Below are 22,141 nucleotides of genomic sequence, written 5' to 3' on the forward strand. Positions count from 1 at the left end.
ACTATTGTATTCACATGTGAAGAGAATCAATATATCATATGACACACAGAACTGGTGAGTTAATAGAAAATGACATATACTGAGGGAAAATCATGACTTGGGGCACTGATCAAAAACATGCCCACAATGACCCAGTTTACAACTCTAATTGGGTGAGGATTCTGCCAGCCCAAAACATCCAGTTGATGCACCTACCAAGGTCTGAAAACCAGCAGCTTGGTATCTGAAATATTGCATACGCATTGCATGACCACTTTCTATACCACAAAAGATGAAAATAGGGACAATAAGACGATGGCAATGGCAATGGCGTACTTCACCGCCCACGCAACCACCCGAAACCTTCCATTTAGGTGCTTACCTCAGCCCAGTATGACAGAACTCAGCAGGAGCCAGCAAGCTTGCAGCAATGTAACGGCAAAAGTAGCTTACTTGCACAATACCACACTTCAATCCGCACTCCCCGATGACTAGAATGCAGGGCACCAACCACACCAATCAACATAGCGTACCAAGGGGAGGGGAGGGGGGGGGGGGGGGAGTGCTCTAAACGGCAATCATGGCGCGGAACTGAGTGATAGTGCCGAGCGTGAATAAATCTTTCAGTTGATCAGCTGATTTTGATACTTACCTTACATTACCTTACCTTATGGTGATCGGGAATTGTAAAAGGCCACTAGGCCTGTAGGTCCCGGTCTCGTGAGGCTCCCGGTCCGGTAACCAAACAGTCTCAAATTATGGGAATATTCAGTGTGGGACGTCGTACATGATGTCAGCCCAGTGCGTATCAAGCCTAGCCTTGAACTGTTCAACTGAGGTCGACGACACGACCGGGTGCGGAAGAGCGTTCCAGTCGTTGACAACCCGCGTGCTGAATGAGTTGCGACGGACGAGAGTCCTAGCTCGAGGTTTTCTGAGCTTCCATTGGTGTCCTCTCTTCACCTCCGAGTTGTGCCTTGTCAGGAACTCCTCTTCCGATAGCGACATACCTCCATGAAATAGCTGGTACACCGTTACCATGTCTCCCCCTGCGACGACGATAGTACAGTGAGGGCAGCTGAAGGAGTCTGAGCCTCTCAGGGTATGGCTGGCGCCTCACTTCATAGACAAGCCCGGTAGCTCGTCGCTGAACCCGTCCCAGCCGTTTCTGGCCCAGTTTGCCGAACGGGCCCCAGATAACGTTGCCATACTCTAAGTACGGACGTAGTAAGATCTTAAAAAGCAATGGCAACGTGCGAGCATCGATATTGGCAAAAGACCGCCTCACGACCGCCAGCATCTGGTTGGCCTTGGAGACCGCTTCCGCCGTCTGCACGTGGAACTGGGGCCGGTAATCCACGAAGATCCCGAGGTCCGTTTCGGTGGACTCGACCGCGATTTCGGCACCGTCCAGGAAGTACGTCAGCCTCGGGTTGCAGTTCCCGATGTGCATTATTTTGCACTTTGCTGCACTAAAGGGGAGCAGCCACTCCTTTGACCACTTGGCCAGGGCGTCGAGGTCAGCCTACTTGACGTCATACCCAAAACTTTTTCTCAAGTTTGCGGAGAGTTGCGAGATGATTATGGCTATCAACTTGTTTCGATGACATTCTTATAGTTTTCACGGCTTTCATAATTTATTGGTACCGGTCTCTCAGCCAGGTTAACTTTTTTGTTGTATCTGATTTGGCTGCGAATACAGCAGCGAAAGCATCGCACGGCGCCCGAATTCCGCGCGCTAGAGGCAATTTCACCGCGTAGAACTTTGGCGTTCGAAATTGGCAGTACTCTGTGTGACGTCTATCGCCTTGCCGCGTACCGGTTGCAAGGTCGGACGGAGTTCTCAGAGTGGCCAATGTGGAGACTGTATGGTGATGAGATGCCTATTTAAGTGTGTATGACTTAGGACTTAAATTTGTGATTTAGACTATACTGGAATTGGTTATTTACAGTGGCGGTAATTTACGGTGCGAAGAATATTACCATTTCGCGTAATACTTAAACCACAATATTGTGCTATAACCTGGCAAGATGTGGATTTTGAGCGGGAATGATAGATCGCCTGGTAAGTTTTAGTTCGTATTTGCAGAATTTCTAAACCTTACCTTACCTTGCGGTGATCGGGAAGGAATTGTAAAAGGCCATTAGGCCTGTAGGTCCCGGTCTCGGCAGGCTCCCGGTCCGCTAACCAAACAGTCAGTTTATGGGAAGATTCAGTGCGGGACGTCGTACATGATGTCAGCCCATTGCATATCAAGCCTAGACTTGAACTGTTCAACTGAGGTCGACGACACGACCGGGTGTGGAAGAGCGTTCCAGTCATTGACAACCCCCCTGCTGAATGAGTTACGACGGACGAGAGTTCTAGCTCGAGGTTTTCTGAGCTTCCAATTGAGGAAAATTAAATTGTGAAAATCCACTTGTTTAGTTTTCTAAACAATTGGGATACAGGCTATATTTTTATGGAGCTGATGATTTCAGTCTCATGTTTACCACCTGTGTGTATACCATCCTGCAAAAGTACTCATGATGCCTCACATGCCTGGTGTAGGAGCACATCATCAACAAAATCAGTGTATGGACTCTGTTGATCCGAATGCTGAGTCTGGCACATGCTCATCACGTGTTCCAGTGCGATATGAGCCCATGTTTTGAGGAATTTACCTTCATTGGTACTCAGACAACATTCTTGATGCAAACATATTTAGAAAATTTTCCAGGCAACAGTGCTCTAAAAATACTTTTCAGGCAGGCAAGCTTAAAAACTTTAATATTTCTCATCTGAGGTTGAACACATGTCGACATCAGGTAAGTACATTGATAGAGCAGAGATGTGTATTGCAGGGGTGTATTCTTTTGTAAACTTGCCTGCATAGGCCTGGGAATGACATATGCCTAGATTACCTAAAAATTTGGAAAGTGTGGGCTCCATCAGGTTGAGCTCACACAGTGTGTGGGCCACAGGCTTCACCCCCATCCCAGCAATCCAAAATTCATCCTTCTGTTGAATTTGAAGTGTTTATATTGATTCATGCTAGCAGACTTCTGCCTCCCCAGCAGCCCAGAATTCCTTTTATTCTGTTGGATGCTATCCCTGGCACTTGGATACTATCCCTGGTGTGAAAATGGGGTTATTCTGAGTCATTTTCAGCTGGCTGATCACTATAACTGGTCTTGTGAAACCACATGTCTGGGGCCTCAGCAACCCCATTCATGTCATAAATGACCATGCCCTTTGTCACATTGCAGCATTGTCAGTGTTCAAAATGCATCTCATAAGCTCAGTTCTTGCAAAGTCATGATCATTGGAGGTCATGAAACAACCTTAAGTGATCTTAAATTGGTTTCTGGAAGTACATATTGGGAGTATTTAAGTTTCATCAACTTTGTGTTGCAGGGTATGTAAATCTGTATGCAGGTGATAGAAATTATCTATTCCCATCCTGCTTACTTCAACAGGCCAGGGAGACCCCATGAGAATTGCCAAGTGAGAACTTAAGAGACCATGTAAATTGCCAAGTTGTATTCATCCCAATAATTCATCCCAATCTGTGGTACATACAACTCAAGACTTGAAAGGGCATGCACAAGGCACATGACACTTTGTTTTTGATGACAGGTACCGCTCACCACCTTCTCTGCAATCGGGATATTTTTGTGGGCCGGCGAACTGACATCAGATTGGAAGATGACAAGTCCATCAGCCGAGTGCATGCATGCATACACATTGCGTATACGTCGGAGGATATGGTATGTATGTGGCATTTACATAAATACGTGTATGTGATGAGATGCAATGATATTCTTTGACACTGAGGTGGCGTCAAAGGTTATATGGCTGTGCTGTTTTGGCTCTGTTAAAATATGGTATTTGGGTATTGCCTTTCTTAAACAGATATGACTCGTACTCATGATGATATTTTAAATATTTTATCTGAAGTTAATTCAGAAGTAATAGCCTTGTTCCTCAAAGAGAAACCAGGAGAACTTCTGCTATTGTTTTGATGAAGGCATGTTGCCAAAATCTCAGCCCATCTATATCTCCATTTTCCTGTTTTTTCTTCGCGGGGTAAGGCTCTTACTACTGCCTTACCTATGCGAATAATGCTCCTCGCAAATGCACTGAACAGCTTGCATATTTTATCTGAACCTTTTGAATGCCTGGTTTTCTGGGATCACAGCTCACGCTGAGCAGCACTGGTGTGAGCCGCGACCCTTGCCATCCGATCGTGCAATGCCAGGTCAACGGCAGAGTTTGGCTGCGAAAGTTTTACGCGCCGCAGTGCTTGGCACGGTCCACCCTGCCCTGTAACGTCACCTGACCTTAAGCGCGGCTGCTGCCACCGGTCGCAGGCCGTATCTGTCAAGGGCAAACAGCCGGCGCCTAAAGTGACTCGAATCCACCGGGCCACGGGTGGAGTGATCGGAAGGCAGGCGTTCTAAGCAACTGAGCTATCGGGGCGGGCATAATGAACATGCCAAGATGTCATCAGTCATACAACAAGTTGCCTAGGCGAAAACTGCTCGCGCCAGTGGAGAAGAATGTGATTATTCCGGCGAAAAAGTCGGGCCCAAGGTCCTTCGTCTGACGCAAAGCAAGTGGTTACGCCTGTGCGCGACAGCGGCGCCACCAGGGAGCATTGTCAGCATGTATCGCGACTGTTGGTATGTATTTAAGTGTTTTGTACATGCCCACGACTCCACGACTTCTAAAATTAAAATTAAAGATATCTTGGTAATGTTTTTGGTTTGGGTGATTGTTTTATGACAACGTAGCCATGGCCAGACTCGGCCGTTTTACCACAATCCACTGCACGGGAAAAGTCACCTCGTACCGATTCCACACTTGAGAGTTAGAGCCAACATTTACAAACGAAGCAGTAGTCTGGCAAGATTGTCTGCGAAGATGCGACTAGAATCCGCCGCTATATGAGGACAGTGAACCTGTTAGGTCGTCTGGAGACATTAATTGCCGTGGAGCCCAAATGGCCAGCACACGCCCAGACACGAGCCGGGAAGGAAGCTGGCGGGAACGAGGATGAGCATCGAACGAAACCTGACGCTGCCGCTGCACCGCACCCTGGCGACATTGGGGCGGACTCATTTAAACCTGATCAGACTTCATCTCATCACAAGTTTAGATGAAGGTGAACACTGAACACTGATGGTGCTGCTGGCGGGCCTTTGTGGGACGAGCGGACTATGCTCGGCCGCGGTCTGAAATTGCATCGGATGCGTCTGAGGAAGTTGCGGATATGGCGGATATCACGGACGGATGTGAGTGAGGTCGGGGGGCTGTTGGCTGCGGCGGAAAAACGTCAATAACACTGCAGATGTGATGCTATTCTGAAACGTTTGGGAAGTGGAAGGCGGCGCTCTGGCGTGTCTACCGCTGCACGTGTACGAACTGAACGTTTGGAAAGGCAAGCTCCAGCTTGACGTGGCCAGAGAAGACTGCACACTTAGCGCGCAATTCGCGCATGCGCTTATCGTGTGGAAATCACCTGACGTATTTATGGGCGCAAAATGATCGCTGCAGTCGAAGCGCACCCGAACCCGAACAGCATCACGAATGTTTGCATCGTTGTATTGCATTGCCTCTGGGCAATACACGCTCCTCGCTCGTCGTCTAATTTTCCAATCCCACGAACCCACGGCGAGCCTGTGACGAACCTTCAGAACAATTACTGATGTGTTCTGAGATGCTCCCCAAGCCGAGTGGCGGTGTCAGGTGTCTCTGTGCCATCTCTATAAGACGTCGTGGTCCGGCGCAGCACCAGACTCGCCACGGCAAGAATGGCAAGACTCCCGAGTGGTGTCGGGTGTGGGAATATGGCGATGTACCAGAGTATGCATCGGTGTTTATGTTGCTAGTTTCTGATAATATCAAGCAAAATTGCTCTAAAAATTTTACACTTGGCTGCATTTTAATCCCTTAATGTTAGATATTATTTGCCTTCCGGCAGATGTGTATCAGTTTTGAGGAACGTTGTACTCTAAACACATGTTTACTAGCCCAGCGGCACAGTATTCACCCGAGCAGCTGGCTCTGGCTCTGAGTGGCAGCTGGCCGTGCGGCTGTCAGCTCGGCCGTGAACAGGTGGTCCGCATGTTAGGGCATGGTGACGCTCTTCACGCAAACACCTCATGCTTTCAGAACCACCAGACGAGACACCTGCTGACATGTTGAGTCGTGCCTGCTGACATGTCGAGTCGTGCATGCTGACATGCCAAGTCGTGCCTGCTGACGTGTTATCAAACTGATTGAACGGGAGGGTGTGCCGTGCGTCACACAACGCTGCAAGTGCAGTCATGTGATTAACATAAAGTGAAATGGGCGCAAAATGACCACTGCAGTCGACGCGCCCGCAAACTCCAATGAACAACAACATAAAGTGAAAAGTGTAACAACATATAAAAACATTTCCACCTAAGCCCTTGTCCGTCAGGTTTGCATGAAACTACTGTTATGTAAGCGCGCTGGTGATTCTTATCAGCTGGCTTTGTCTGAAGCGGAAATTTGGCTAGATTGGGTACTTCTGCAAAGTGCACGGATGATTTTACAACACAAACTACGGAAGTAGTTGCTATGGACCCGTGCATCGCTGTCCAGGACACGCGAACCGGGGGCAATGAGGGCAGTTCGCCCCCCCCCCCCCCCCCAACTTGAAAGCTAACTGGGCGATGCCCCCCCCCCCCCCCAATTTGAAGGCCTGTGGAGGCCCATTCTGCTATGCTACGGGCTGATTCTGAACTGTAAAGGGCTTGTGAAAGTTTATGAAAGTTTATTCTGCCCTGTCGAGGGCTTATGCTGGCCTGTTTTGGTTCCATTTTGATCAGAGGACGGCACGTCTGAGCTTGTGGAGGGCCCATTGCGACCTGCGGAAGGCCTATTATTGACATTTCAGCCTATAGAGGCCCATTCTGATCTGTGGACGCCGTGGACGGCCCATGCTGGTCTGATGGATGGGCCCGTCATTGACTGAAGGGCTCGCTCTGGCTTGATACGGGGCCGTTCTGGCCTGTAGAGGACCCATTATTGACTTTCGAGGGGCATTTGGTCCTGCAAGGGGCCCGTTGTGAACCGTATTGGGCCCATCCTGACCTGTAAAGGGCCTATTATTTACTGTAAAGGACCCATTCGGGCTTGTGGGGCCACTTATCTAATCGCAGAGGGCCCATTTCGGCATTTTTGGAGCTTGTCCCCCCCCCCCCCACTTGAACAAAGCTCCCGCGCCCCTGATCACCGGTCCTGTAACAAGCTCCCGCGCCCCTGATCACCGTTCCTGTAACAAGCTCCCGCGCCCCTGATCGCACCGTTCGTGTAACAATCTCCCGCGCGCCTGATCGCACCGTTCGTGTAACAAGCTCCCGCGCCCCTGATCACCGTTCCTGTAACAAGCTCCCGCGCCCCTGATCACCGTTCCTGTAACAAGCTCCCGTGCCCCTGATCACCGATCTTGTAACAAGCTCCCTTGCCCCTGATCGCCGATCCTGTAACAAGCCCCCGCGCCCCTGATCACCGTTCCTGTAACAAGCTCCCGTGCCCCTGATCACCGATCCTGTAACAAGCTCCCACGCCCCTGATCACCGGTCCTGTAACAAGCTCTCGCACCCCTGATCGCACCGTTCGTGTAACAAGCTCCCGCGCCCCTGATCACCGTTCCTGTAACGAGCGTCATTCCCTTTCCCTTACTGAAACTGGTCCGTGTTGTTGCGTGACCTGATGGCGGTTGGCTGTTGCAGTCATCGCAGGCGGGCTCGGGTCAGGTCACCCTCTCGGACCGCAGCAAGTACGGCACCTCAGTCAACGGCCAGCGAATGGAGGGAGACGAGCCAGTGGCTGAGGGGACCGTCATCACATTCGGCCTGCAGTGGAACACCTGGACGTAAGGCGCCTGCGCCCCGTCTCGTCCGAGCCAGCCCGCTGCGTTCCCCCGTTTGCGACCGTGAGACAGAGGCCGATTGCTGGCCGCATCTGGAGATGGTGCAGTAGTCTGAGCTGGCGGTGTCTGGCGCCGTCTCCCGGCCGCGTGTGTCCGCTGGTGTGTATGCAGTAGTCTGAGCTGGCGGTGTCTGACGCCGTCTCCCGGCCGCGTGTGTCCGCTGGTGTGTATGCAGTAGTCTGGGCTGGCGGTGTCTGACGCCGTCTCCCGGCCGCGTGTGTCCGCTGGTGTGTATGCAGTAGTCTGGGCTGGCGGTGTCTGACGCCGTCTCCCGGCCGCGTGTGTCCGCTGGTGTGTATGCAGTAGTCTGGGCTGGCGGTGTCTGACGCCGTCTCCCGGCCGCGTGTGTCCGCTGGTGTGTATGCAGTAGTCTGGGCTGGCGGTGTCTGACGCCGTCTCCCGGCCGCGTGTGTCCGCTGGTGTGTATGCAGTAGTCTGGGCTGGCGGTGTCTGACGCCGTCTCCCGGCCGCGTGTGTCCGCTGGTGTGTATGCAGTAGTCCGGGCTGGCGGTGTCTGACGCCGTCTCCCGGCCGCGTGTGTCCTTTGACCGCCGCTGGTGTGCGTGTGTGATAGCCTGAGCTGGCGGCCCCTGACGGTGGCCACGTCGCTGCTGTCACCGGCCGACCGGCAGCAGCTGGGCCAGTGGCTGATCGAGCTGGGGGCGACGCTTCTCCAAGAGTGGGCTCCCACTGTCGACTTCCTGGTCATGACCTCCTTCAAACTCTCCGTGAAGGTAAGTCTCACTGGTCCTCGGCATGGCGACGCTGTTACCAACACGCGTGGCCGGAGCGCACCGGCCGCCCCACCAGCCTCCCGTGCGCGCCTCTCTGTACGTACATCGCCATCTCGCCGTTGGTCCCCGGCGGGTTTCGGGAGTGGGGGGGGGGGGGGGGGGGAGACTCAGCAGTCGCAGTCGCCCTCTTGGTGCGTCGCGGGTCCTGAGGAGGGGAAAACTGTTCAGAAGCGCGGGCGCTGGGATCGACGGCAGCAACGGCCGGACCGTGTGAAGACGCCGGGCTCTATCCGATCACTGAGGTTACACAGCATCTGGCCCAGTCCTTACCCGGAGGAATGGCCGCCTGGGGACACCGGACGCCGCTGGCATGGGCGGTGAACGGCAAACTCGAAGCGTTCAGTCCACGGCGCAGCCTGCGGCCATGGAGGCCTACGCCAGGCGAGGCCTCAGGACGTAGTGCTCGCGAAGTTGCGAACTGGCCAAAAGCACGTGCCACATCAGTACCCCCTGTCAGATGGAGAGCGCCCCCGATGTCCTCGGTGCGAGGCATCCCAGTCGCCACGCTACTCACTTATATCCAGAGTTCACCATAGAACTGCCTGTTCTGTTAGAGCAAGATGGTTCATTTCCTACGTATTTTAATTATCGGCAGCGATTCTCGGTTGCTTGCGACAATCTAACCGTTTTAATTTCCAACTGAGGTCTGACTTTCAGCCATTTGCGCGCCTCGTGAGCTATTTACCACCGTCACGTCCTCGGTGTGACCGCAGTGGCGGGCAAAAGCCGGGGTGTCGCCACCTGCGGCCCGTCTATGTGAGCACCCGCGCGGCAAAACCAAACGACACGCGGCTAGGAGGGGCCGAGCGGCAGACGGCTGGGGCTGTCGACAGTTGTAGCCCGTTTAGGGGACATCTTCGGCGACAGACGACTGGGGGTGTCGACAGCTGTAGCCCGTTTAGTGGACATCTTCGGCGGCAGGGCACGCCTTTGTAGCGGCAAGTATGCATCAGCGTTGTATCGACTCACGATGTTTTTAGTGCAGTCGTACCGTATTTGACAATATTGGAGACAAAAGACAATAAGCAGCAATGGCACGGCAACAAAGCTGCTGTGTGAGTGTGATGTGACAGTAACTAGAGGACATTGCTCAGTGATCCTCACTTAGCTGTGGGCATCTATGCTGATATGCAATACAATGATCGCTGTTCTAGCCCCGGTAACAATGTGTTTAGTGCAAAGATGATCAACCACATGGTAATGGTAATATTTTTTACCTTTGGAAAACGAGGAGCGAGCTTTGGCCTCAAGCCATCTGCAGATTGCCGCAAGGCATGCATTATAAGCTGCTTATTCTATCCTCCAAACATGAACAGTGTGACTGAGACATGACACCCATGGCAGAGGCATCGTTGCTTTAGGTCCCAGGCATTTTGCTGTTGCTATGGCCCATTGACTCGAACGGCTCAAATTTGCGCATTTGTGCACATTGGCACCACTTCCAGTGCTCCAAAAGCGCATGGCGTTTTCGAGTGCGTGGTCGGAGGGCATTGTTCCGCGCGTGACAGGATCGCCTCGCTGCGACGCACGGGAGTCGCTCGGCCCTTCCCAGCCGTGTATCGTTTGATGTGGTCGCACGGGTGCTCACATGGACGGGCCGCAGGCGGACTGCCGGCGGCCGGGGGACCACGCCCCGACAGCCGTGTCGATCGGGCGGTGTCGGGTCAGTACCCGGGCCCATCACGTCGTCTCGCCCGACGCGTCCCGCCCCGTCAGCGGTGTCGGGTTGGCGGGATGAGCACTCCCGCGGCCCGCCGTGACCGGCGCCGCCCTCTGGCCGCCAGTCGGTGCAGGCGTTGGCGGCCGGCGTGCCGGTGGTGACGCCGGCGTACGTGCGTACCTCGTGCGAGTGCTGGAGAGAGAGCACCATCTCACCGGCCGTCACGCCCGACGATTTCCAGCCGCCCTTCGACGAGCCTTCACTCAACGGACCGGACTTCAACCTCGGCGTGAGTCGGCCTCGGGTGACGGGCCCGGATGAAACGTGGCAGCCGTTGCTCAACATGTCAAGCGTCGGCGGAGGGTGGCGCCGTGAGCCTTGCGCTCGTGTGCAGCCCGGAGCCGTGCGGCACGCCGTGCTGTCTGGGAGTTATGTGGTGGTCGTCCCTGTCGTGCCGCGGCAGCAGCGGGGCAGTCCCGGCTCTGCTCGGCCGGCCGGGTCTGGCCTGCAGGCCGGCTGCCCAAAGCCGGTCGGTCTGTGTTGACCCCTGGCCGCTCCAGGCTCCCGGGTCGCTCTCCTGCTGGACGCTCTGGCCGCCACCATCCAGCTGACGTGCGGTCTGCTGCCGCCAGGTGGACCCACGCCGCCGCACGCTGTTTGCCGGCAAGCAGTTTGTGTTCACTGACGAGGCGCAGCACCAGCGAATGCGCTCAGCCATACAGCTGGCCGGTAAGAAACGTCCGACATCTCCGATCAAGGCATGCCCAATGTCGGTGGCATGCTCGCACCGTTGAGCTCGTGCCAACCAGTTACAATGCCGTGACGCACGGCTCCGCCATGGCTGTGCGGGCGACACGCCGCTCCGCCGTCGTGGCGTGACGGCCGCAGGCAGCGGCTGCGTGACGCGTCAGGCTGTGGCCTGCCCTGCAGTCAGGTGACGGGGCGAGGGGGTCCCACAAACGCCGGCCAGAGCTCCGCTCGTGCGAGCTGTACCGTCCCCTCATTACACACCTGCAGGTGGCGCAGCAGTGCTGCCGACCGCGTGTTGTGGCGCAGCAGTGCTGCCGACCGCGTGTTGTGGCGCAGCAGTGCTGCCGGCCGCATGTTGTGGTCCAGCAGTGCTGCCGGCCGCGTTTTGTGGTGCAGCAGTGCTGCCGACCGCGTGTTGTGGCGCAGCAGTGCTGCCGGCCGCATGTTGTGGTCCAGCAGCGCTGCCGGCCGCGTTTTGTGGTGCAGCAGTGCTGCCGACCGCGTGTTGGGACGCAGTCCCCGTCTGACGCCTCGTGGCTCACCGACAGGCGGCACGTCGATGTTGCTCTCCGACGGGAAACTGTCCGCCAGTCAGCTGGTGACGCCCGACGTGATGGTCATGCACACCGATGTCGAGTCGCCGGGGATCAACAGGGTCAAAGGTGAGCAGATGGTCCGTGATTGTCCCAGTGGGTCGGTGGAAACTGCTTGTGTCTCATTTGCGTCATTCCCGATATATACACAAGTCTCCATGAGGCGAGTTTTGCTGTGGTTTGCATGGGGCGTCTACTGTATCTCAGGACCCCGCCTGTGGACTTTGCAATAGTGTGATGTATTTGGTAAATTATTCGGAGTAACGGCGCCCAATACCAAACGAAACCGCGAGCGAAATAACTGCTCGTCATCTCTTCAGAGCTTATAGAACAATGCTCTCCTGGTTTACCGAGTTATCCGTTTGTATTTTGTCGTAGTTCTATCAGAAATATTATTTAAAAGAAAAGTAGAGCTTTGGAGCGCAAGGCCGGTATCAGCACTGGTTCTGGCATGTTCCTGTCATTGAGATAATCACCGTCGTTGCTGTTCATTCTTCGTTAACTTGCGTGGACAGCTGGTAGTACTCTACATAATGATATGGATCGCCATGATGCCGGAGCTGGACAGAAGGCACAGGCCGTCATCAGCTGGTCGGAGGCCGATCGTGCTGTGATATTGAAGAGCGCACTCGGTGTAACAGCGCACGCATGTATGGCCTGCCAAAAAAGCAACACATCAATCTTCTACTATACGCTTCACTTCCCGAAGCCCTTTCTCGGTAACCAACGGTCGCAGCGACATGAAACTTGCGCAGTCCGATAGCGCACGGAATGGGCCATCGCAATCGGGTGCGTTTTTGGCTCCACGTCACATACGGCGCGTGCACACGTGCCGACAAGATGAAATCGGCCGTTTTGACGCAGTTTTACGTTCATCGTCATATCTCGGCACGGAAAGAAGGTAGAGGCCTGAATATTATTTCCCAATATTCACAATTGAAGCGGCTGCGTTTTTAATGGGCATCGCGAGTTTCTGCAACGCACCATTGCGTTGCAAATTGCAGTATAATTTGCAACGGGTCAAGTTCTAAAAACCGAAGCCGAATACAAACCGCTACCATCAAAACTATGCGTGATCTAGCGTTGAAAACTACATCATCGTGTCGGATGATTCGTGCCGTCTGTTATGCACCCTTTTGTTGACCGCATTTTAAAAAATGTCGCTCGCGAATGAGCCTAGACTATGTGGTTGCATGACGGCTTTTTCGCCACAACGGCGGCAAGTTATTGACCCGGCTCCCGGCGTACGCCCTAGGCGGGAAGGATTAAAATGGCCTTCCACGGGGCGGGCTTTCGACTTTGTTCATTTAGCCAAGCTTCACATTAAAGAACGAACATTTTGGCATGTCTTCAGTCTGTCTGGCAGCAAGCCGGCGGAGGGTCGCCCGCAGGAGTGCTCCCGGCCCAGGCACGTCGGTCGGCGGCGCGCTGTGTGTGACGGTCGCCGTGCGCGTACCGGCGCGGATTTTGTTTCCCAACATTCACAACTGACGCGGCTACACTTTCAGTCGCGTCGCGAGTTTGTGCAACGCACCGTTGCGCTGCAAATTGCAGGACAAATTGCCATATGCCGGCGCCTGATATGTGGCGATTCCGGCTCAAACAGCTGGCACAGGGCTGGAGGCGGCGGCGGGAGGAACGGCGGGGCCACCTTGCCGTCGTGGCAGCAGGCGCCGGGCGACTCCAGCGCAGCCACCAGCGCAGCGCGCCGCAGTGGGCGCAGACGACCTCCATCTGGCCCAGCTGCAGCTCGGGCGGCGCCACAAACATGCCTCTGGCGTAGTGCAGCGCTGCCTGGCGCGCGGCGCTGCCACGCCTCCTGCCTGCCAGCGTCAAGGCGGGCGGCGTTCCGCGCGCGATCCTCACTGTTCACGCCGGCGCGTTTTTACATTTAAGGTTCACATCTTTGCTCTTTTCCCCTGATCTACACGTTTTGTGCCACATCTCTGCATCCAGGGCACGGACGCACTCGGAAGTAGCGTGCTTTGGCGCGGAATCGAGCGGACAATCACATGGTATAGATTGTGTCGCCACTTGTGCGCGAGCCGGGAAAACTGATTTTGCCGATACTCGGACCGTTTTTTACTTTTCGATACAACACAATGTCGTTTAATACAACGGCAGCGCGTACTGCCGTCATTCAGAGGCGGACAGTTGATGGAAGTGGCAAAAATCACCTTCACATCCCGGTCCCATCTCCGGTCCCATGGAATAGGTTTGCCTGTATTGCAGAGAGGGCAGGCAGAATGTGCCCTCTCCCGCCGCCAGCCACCAGAGGGCGCCGGAAAGCGCGCAGCCCGCGACCGTGTCTTTTACGTTTTGCACCATATCTCGGCTCCTAGATCAGCTAGAAGCGTGATTTAAACTGCAAATAATAGATCATTAAATGTCCTATGTGTTCCCATTCTGCGCAGCGAAGCAAGCGCGCGAGCGCTTGTATACACTAACGCAAAAAGCACCTATCGTTGCCACGCCGAGCATTCACTGAGCTTTCGCAACTGTGGTCATGACCACGGTCTTTATGACCGACGCACATGCATCCACTTGCCTCAATCCACTCAACTTCATGAATGCCGGCCGGCGCGCGCCCCGCTGCCGGCGCGCCCTCGGTGCCGGCGCGCCCTCGGTGCCGGCGCGCCCTCGGTGCCGGCGCGCCCTCGCTGCCGGCGCGCCCTCACTGCCAGCGCGCCCTCGCTGCCAGCGCGCCCTCGGTGCCGGCGCACGCCCCCGCTGCCGGCGCGCCCTCGCTGCCGGCGCACGCCCCCACCGCCGGCGCGCCCTCGCTGCCGGCGCGCGCCACCGGCGGTCGCAGCTGGTGCAGCGGTGGACTGGCGCCGGCCGGCGACGCCTGGCGTGCCTGACCGGCCGGCCCGACTGTGCCGGCAGCGGTGCTGAAGCGGAAGCGACTGCGCATGGTGCGGGACCAGGAGATCGGACTGGCAGTGCTGCGCGTGTCCACCGAGCGCGACTGCAACCCCGCCTTCAACTACAAGGCCGCGTTCGTGACGCCGCTGGCCGGCTCGCAGAGCCAGGGCGTGGTGCGTACCGGTCAGCGGCGACGATTGGTGTGGTCACTGCGGTCACCTGGGGGGCCACACACGGCGAGCGAATTCTAGCAGCCGCCTGACTGGCGGGGTCAGAGGCGGCAGGCAATTGGCCGCCCCTGACGGCGGTGACGTCACAGGACCGGGCAGTCGGGCGCTGGCTGTGCCTTCAGCAGCGCCGGTCCGACTGGCGCTGACTGGCGTCTGGAGCGCCATGGAACGCCATGAAATGCCTGGCGGCAGGCCAGGCATTCCATGGCGTTTTTTCAGCTCAAGAATCATGGGATCTAAGTGTGGAGCATGCAACCTTGGCCATGCTGGACATTTATCCTTTTTTTGTCGCGGTTGTCGATGCCCAAATCTTTCAAGTAAACTAACTCGCCAGCTCACCTGACATGAAGTCAGACAGAGGAAGCTCCCGGAGCCAGGTGTGCGGGGAGCCAGCGCCCTGAGCGTCACCGCGTGGTTGGCAGACTGGCGCCGTGCTGGCCAAGGAGACGCAGCCGCCGGAGCCGGCCGGCCCGGGCGCGGGTGGCATCGTGCCGCCGACACCGGCCACGCCGCGCCCCGCCCGCCCGCCACCCCCGCCCGCCACCGACCCCAGCCAGGCCGAGATGACCGCGCCGCCGCAGGGAGGCAGACCAGCGGCAGCCGGCCGGCGGGTCTCGCCGGCCGAGCAGCACACACCACAGAGCAAGCGGGCCCGCCGGGAGCCGACAGACGATCCGGCCACCGAGAGCCTGACGCCCGAGGCAGGGCCGTTGCCGACGGCCGGCCGCCGAAGGTCAGTACCTGCCCGCCTCTGAAAAGGTGGGTGGTTGCAAGTCAGTACCATGTGCTGTGCGATGCACCCTCCCATGACGTCGGATACCGAACATGAGCGAGTCATTGACGCGGCTCGGGTGGCCGTCGAAATATTAGAGATCTCGTACACTTGTATTGTTGTACGTTGACGTCTTGTGTTTGCAGCGGTGACTATTGATTTGCTGTGGAAGCGGTACAGGTGACTTCTTTCCCTCCTGTGTGTATATGTATACATATCGGTTGATCTTTGATGTCATGCGCACCAGTGCACAATCCATTATTCCACAGCACATCAAATGCTGTTGTCTCGGCGTGATAGCGTCTGATCGTGATCCAGATCGGCAGCACTACAGCTCTTCAGTTTGGCCGACCCGCCGCCTGAGGCGCCTGACGTGACCTCTGGGCCGCCTGAGATGCCTAACGTGACCTTGCCACCGCCTGAGGCGCCTGATGTGACCTCTGGGCCTCCGCAGCACGCGGGACGCTGAGCTCGCCGAGCCGGCGGCCGCCTGCAAGCGGCGCCGGCTGTCTCACGGTGCGAGGCGGCGGCCCGGCAGCGACGCCGACATGTTCGGGTTTGACCTGGCGGCCGGCGGCCGGTCGGCACCCAAGGTCGAGGTCACACGGTGCGTGTCACCTGGCGCTGTCGGCAGCGCGAGCGGGTCAGCTGAAGGCCGGTGATGGGCCGCCCCGGTACCATTCCGACGCGACTGCATTTAGACCTCACCGTGCAGCGCCAGGTGATGCATCGCAGTGATCGCAGGGCTGGTTCGGCACCACTCTGAATTAAGCTTGACATCAAAGGAAGCCCATGTTGCCGCGTCGAAGGGATTAATACAATGTTCAATGTCTGCTGTCGGCGCGGTTGCTGACGTTGCCCACTGTGTGCCGTCGGCAGTGAGCCTGCCTCCAGCGAGCCTGCCCCGCCGGCGGCCAGCCGTGCGCCGGCCGCCACCGCGCCGCCCCCGAGCCCGGCCGTCAAGTTGGAGCCGGCCGCGTCCTGGATGAGTTGCAGTGTACAGGCGGCACCGGAGACGGCGAGCGCCGCCCTGCCGCCGCTGCCGGCCCAGCTCAAGCAGGAGCAGGCGAGTCCTCCAGCAGCCGCTCCAGCTGTGTGAGGCAGCGCACGGCGGCGGCAGCGGCCAGCGCTGTTACGGCACCACCATCACTGATGCTTCCGCGCGTTTCGCTCGTGGCATGTGTGAAGGTCTCGTCGCTGACCGTGCGCGGCGCACGCCGACGTGGTGGATGAGATGTTGCATGACTTCGGCAGGTGGCAGCCGGCGGCGACGCCTCTGGTCTGGACGGGGTGTGTATGCGTCTGCAGACGACGTCACTGGTTCACCGTCGGTCGGCCGGTCGTCCGGCTGCTGCCGTCGCCAGCTCCGGTCCCGACTTCAAACGCTTCAGGCGGGTGCGTATGACCGAACCGCACTGCCGCCACCCGGTCGGCCCGGCCAGGACCGTGTCTCAGCGTGGCGGCCCGCGCAGGCTCCTCTGGCAGAACACTGGATATCCTCAGTCTTGCGTCTGGTCTGGCGCGACCGTATGTGTCGTTGGTACTGGTAGCCCCTGAGGCCTTGGTGGGATGGTCTTCGTACCCCGGGGTCACCTCACGGACCTACCCCTGCTTGTCATCAGGTCTGCTGGCTACTGAGACGACCCCGATGGCCCCAGCCCCGCCTCTGGCACGTGTGCCCTCGTGTCGGCAGACTCAGCAGCCGCCGCCGCCGGGCTTGCGTGTCATCCTTGGCACGGACCTGAAGGGCTACAAACGGCGCACTCTGTTCACCAACGGAGACTCTGAGGCGGACGAGTCGGACGAGCGGCGGGACGAGTCGGTACGTACCGGCCCGGCCCATCGGGCCCGGGGTACGGCCGTACGTACCGGCCCGGCCCATCGGGCCCGGGGTACGACCGTACGTACCGGCCCGGCCCATCGGGCCCGGGGTACGACCGTACGTACCGGACCGGCCCATCGGGCCCGGGATACGGCCGTACCGGACCGGCCCATCGGGCCCGGGATACGGCCGTACCGGACCGGCCCATCGGGCCCGGGATACGGCCGTACCGGACCGGCCCATCGGGCCCGGGATACGGCCGTACCGGACCGGCCCATCGGGCCCGGGATACGGCCGTACCGGACCGGCCCATCGGGCCCGGGATACGGCCGTACCGGACCGGCCCATCGGGCCCGGGGTACGGCCGTACCGGACCGGCCCATCGGGCCCGGGATACGGCCGTACCGGACCGGCCCATCGGGCCCGGGATACGGCCGTGCACACGCCATCGGCGCGGTGTTCTTTGATGTCTCGGGGCGTAGCGATTCGCTTATTTCTGGGACGACACACTGCGCATACTTCGTCATATTCACGCGTCGGTTTAAGCATGCCTAAAGTCGTAAGAATAGGAAACTGGTCGTTTCCTGAGTTTTCCACAGCGAAACACGATCTTGCACATGAGTGACTGATAGAATTATCGCTCTGGGAACGTCTGACCTTGGAGCATCAGGGTTCGTCGGGCCGACGGGGTGGGCTGCGCCGATCGGTGGAGCGTGCCGTGTGCTGATTGGGGCATGCCGTGAGTCGGTTAACTGCCTCTCGTATGTCTGTTGTGTGTGAGGTGGGTGGGGGAGCACGGCGCTGCAGAGGGCGTCACAGCGAGCCGGCGGTGTGCGGTGTGCGGCGCGCTGATGGCGGCCGCCCGTGTCGGCAGCGTCGCCGGGAGATGACGGACGACGAGCTGCTGCGCGTGCTGGACAGCGTGGCCCGCGGCGGACGGGGCCGCTAGCCGCGGCGGACAGGGCCGTTAGCTGGGCCACCACCAAGCTGGCGGGGCCACTAACCACGGCGGATGGGGCCGCTAGCTGGGCCGCCACCAGGTTGGCGGGGCCGCTAGCTGCGGTGGATGGGGCCGCTAGCTGGGCCAGCTCGCGCCTACCGGGCCGCCACCAGGCTGGCTGACGCTGCTCCACGTCACGTGTGAAGACGCGCCAGCCGCACGCGCCGCGCGGGCTCCGGCGACGGGGCCGAATGCGAGCGCCCGGTGATGAGTGCAGCGCTCGACGCAGTGCTGAGCAGGCCTGCTGCCCAATGGCGGGCTTGCTGCTGGAGTGGCTCGCGGGTCATGAAACTGAGATTGATGAAAGGCTGTGCCTTGTTCCTTTCCGCCTCTTTCCTCGTGTTGGATTGTGGCGACATTCAAAATGTTTACCATGGTTTGTAGTTACCGTTACCATGGATCGCAGCGGCATTGTTATGAATGTGTGCTGGACACTGTTGCGTTTTTGTGTGATCGTGCAATCTGTCGCCCGCTGAAAATACAGGAAACAAAAAGCCTTGAATGGCTCGTGCATTCCGTCAAAAGCTGTCTTCTGTCCTGTCGCATAACTGTATGCTCAAATGACATGCCCGGGACCAACCGAAGCTCATCCAAGCTACGATTAAGGAAGCGGTTGGGGGCATTTTTATTTATTTTCATCCCGTTAACGCCCACGTAGCCGACGCTAAGTTTTCAGAGAATGGTGAGATCCACCCCAAAGGCCCCTGATTTCCCACCCCTGGACGTGTCATGTGAGCGCAGCCGGGACCTGTCGGGGAGCTTTCAATGGACGAAAGTGCCTGTCTCAAGCCGTTGCAGCTGCACCTTTGAGGCCTGAGCCCTGGACGGAGAGGGGAGGGGGGGGGGATAAGTCATTGTTACAGTTAAACACTTTGGGCGTTAATGGACCTAGTTCCGCACTCGCGTCTCTTTGGGCACGTAGCTAGAGGACTTGAAGCGGATGGCTGCCAAACCCAAGTGTTCTAACCCGACTTACGTGAACCACGGGCTTTCGGGTTTCAAAAGTCAAAAGTTGGGATAAGAAACCCCAGGCCTTCAGTACGGGACCAGCAGCAGACATCGGCAGCACGACAATCTTGAACGGACTGGCCTGCCAAAAACTGCTTCACTTCTGGAATGACGAAAGCTTGTTTTGAATGCCTGTCTTCATCTTCCGACAGAGGTTTATCTGCCGATACGCCATCACCACAGGTGGGTTTGTGCTCGGTAAGAATGCGACGGACCAACCCCTTACCGTCCCAAAAGCACTGCTAAGTGCGGTGTTACATCGGTACTCCTATCGCGTTGGTGTCGATCCCTGGCAAAGCAATTACAGTGCTAAAATAGGGTTACAGCCAAACGGGGCGGCCCACACGTAAATGAATTACGAGCGTTTGCAGTCTGCTTCGCTGCTCTCGGTGGGGTAATGTAACATTTGTAATTATCTGTCTTTTGCGGTTGGAATCACGGTTCTAGCTGTTCTGGGAGCCGATATATTTAGACAAGCCTTTTCCATGATGCCGGTGGGGCGTTTATGGTGGAACGCGACCGGTGATTTTTGTCCTTCCATCAACTGTCCGCCTTCAAATGATGACAGCACGCACTACCGTTGTGTTAAGCAGCATTATATTGTATCAAACAGTGAAAAAAACGGTCGGCACCGGCCAAATCAATGTATCCTGGTTCGCGCACACATGACGCTGCCATCTATGCCACGACATTGTCCGTTCGATTCCCCATCAATGCGTGCTTCTGAGTGCGTCCGTGCCTTGGGCGCAGAGATGTGGAACAAAACGTGTACAACTGTGGAGTAGAGCAAAACCCATCATCCCAAGTTAAAAACATCCATCTATGCACCCGAGCCAAAGCGCAACAAATCTCAATTATGGAAGTTTTGCAGTTCGATTCACACCTCTGCCCTGGTTGCCGAGACAGCGCAAAATGTGAAAAACACCTGCGGCGCTGCTGGCGGCCTCTGGCGGCTGTCGACAAGAGAGCAGGGGCAGATCCAAAGGGGCGGGGGACACAGGGCCATGCCCCCCTTGGGCTCCGCAGGGCCCCCATTGGCTTCGAGGGGGCCCATCCCATAGCCGGCTGAACAGGCGTATGCAGTTTTAAAAAAAGCAAAACGCAACAAAGTTGAATACCTCTGGACTTCCAGGCGACCAGGAACAGCTTTAAGCGAAAGTAAAGGGCCTATGGGAAGCCAAAAAAATTGTTCACTGATTGGAAAAGTTGTAAACTGGAAGCTGTAATTCTCATTACACCGTGTAGGTCCACAGACTATTTCCGGGGGCACAAGCATCCCCTCCCTTGCAGGATCATTTCGATCGTTGAGGAGCATTGCACGTTGCCCTTCATTTCTTTGCATTTGCTCGGGGCGCCTGCGCTGTTGCTGGGGCTCTTCCTGCTAGCGTGCCGGGGCACCCTTGTCAATCGCGGTCCCTTCCACGGATTCTTCCCGGGATTCGCCGGAAAGGCTCGGTGAGCTATACCGGGGTCCCATATATTAACCTGCCGCGGCATCCTCGGTTGCTCAGGGGCCCTTTACGTGGGTCTCGGTTAACCTACCGACGCACTTGCGATACGCTTATGGGCCCCCTTCATTGGTCTAGGCCGTGTCCAATTATCTGTCATTTTCTTAGGGCCCTATACTTGTCGCGGGCCCATCTGATCGCCTGTTTGGGCACACGCAGTCGTTCGGGGACCGTCCACGCTGGGACTTGGGTAATTCTTTTCTGAATGGGGCCCCACGCTCTTGGGGGGGACTATCTGACAACCTGTCCGGACACATTCGATCGTTCGGCGGCCGTTTGCATTGGGCCTTGGGCACGTGCTATTTGAATCGTACGCTGCGTACTTGTCGGAGGCCCCCTCTGTTCGCCTCCTCGGCCACACTGGATTGTTTAGGGGTGGGGAGGGGTGGGGTTGCACATTGGTCCTTGGTGTTTGAATTTATGGCCCTCTGGTCCTAACGGGACCATCTGATAACCTGTTCGGGCACACTCCATCTTTCCGGGCCTTCCGCACCGGGTTTTACGCACTTCTTATTTAAATGGAGGGGCTTACGCTCCGGTCGGGGCCCCTTGTGATAAGATGCTCTGACCCGTTCAATCATAGTAGAACTCTTCATCTGGTTTTGGGTACTTCCTTTTTGAATGGAGGGTCCTCCACTCTTTTCGGGGCCGGGCCGTTAACCTGCTCTGGCGGACTCGATTATTCGGGTCCTCTACATCGTGCCGTGTTTATTTCCTGTTTGAGCGGAAGGCCCTGCGCTCTTGACGGGGCCCCATCCGTTAATCTGCTCGGGCACACTCGAATATCCGGGAGGCCTCCACATGGTGTCCTGGGTACTTCCTATCTGAATGGAGGGCCTTACGCACTTGTCGGGGATCCCATACGATCGCCGCTTCGGGGTCCGGGGCCTAGTTATTGGGTTTTGGTGTTTGAATTTAGGGCCCTACGCTCCTGTCTGGGCCACCTGATAATCTGCTCGGGTATACTCCATCTTTTAGGGGCCCTCCGCACTGGGTTTTGGTACTTCTAATTTGAATGAAAGGTCCAAATGGTCTTCCTTTGACAAGTTTCTCAGGCTTCCCTTCTTCTTCTTCGATGCTTCCCATTTGAATGGAGGGCCACACGCTCTTGTTGGGAGCCCTTTTTGTTGACCTGTTCGGACAGCCTCGATCATTCGAGGGTCCTCTACATTGGGTCTTGAGTACTTCCTATTTGAATGGAGGGCCCTACGCTC

General features: G+C 57.0%; 3 protein-coding genes across 3 annotated transcripts in view; 2 read left to right on the forward strand and 1 right to left on the reverse strand.

The window, feature by feature from the left end:
- The first annotated feature begins 2,029 nt into the window (after positions 1–2,029).
- nbs (nibrin) lies at positions 2,030–16,058 on the forward strand. The gene is made up of 8 exons (XM_037236834.1): positions 2,030–2,044; positions 7,726–7,868; positions 8,500–8,659; positions 10,504–10,668; positions 11,012–11,108; positions 11,678–11,791; positions 14,609–14,760; positions 16,044–16,058. Exons 1-8 carry the CDS (start codon positions 2,030–2,032, stop codon positions 16,056–16,058), a joined length of 861 nt encoding a protein of 286 aa, XP_037092729.1.
- A 797-nt stretch (positions 16,059–16,855) lies between these two features.
- Positions 16,856–18,904, forward strand: LOC119113166 (uncharacterized). Its single transcript, XM_037237518.1, has 3 exons — positions 16,856–16,984; positions 17,283–17,411; positions 18,286–18,904. The coding sequence occupies exons 1-3, from the start codon at positions 16,886–16,888 to the stop codon at positions 18,358–18,360; spliced, it is 303 nt and encodes a 100-aa protein (XP_037093413.1). The 5' UTR covers positions 16,856–16,885; the 3' UTR covers positions 18,361–18,904.
- LOC119112618 (RRP12-like protein) overlaps positions 18,433–22,141 on the reverse strand; it is a 31,999-nt gene continuing 28,290 nt past the window's right edge. Inside the window, exon 7 of the mRNA XM_037236838.1 lies at positions 18,433–18,468. Coding sequence (XP_037092733.1) covers positions 18,433–18,468 — 36 coding nt within the window. The remainder of the gene's footprint in view (positions 18,469–22,141) is intronic.

This window comes from Pollicipes pollicipes, unplaced genomic scaffold (genome assembly GCF_011947565.3).
Source record: "Pollicipes pollicipes isolate AB1234 unplaced genomic scaffold, Ppol_2.1 Scaffold_7261;HRSCAF=8764_pilon_pilon_pilon, whole genome shotgun sequence".
NCBI lineage: Eukaryota > Metazoa > Arthropoda > Thecostraca > Pollicipedomorpha > Pollicipedidae > Pollicipes > Pollicipes pollicipes.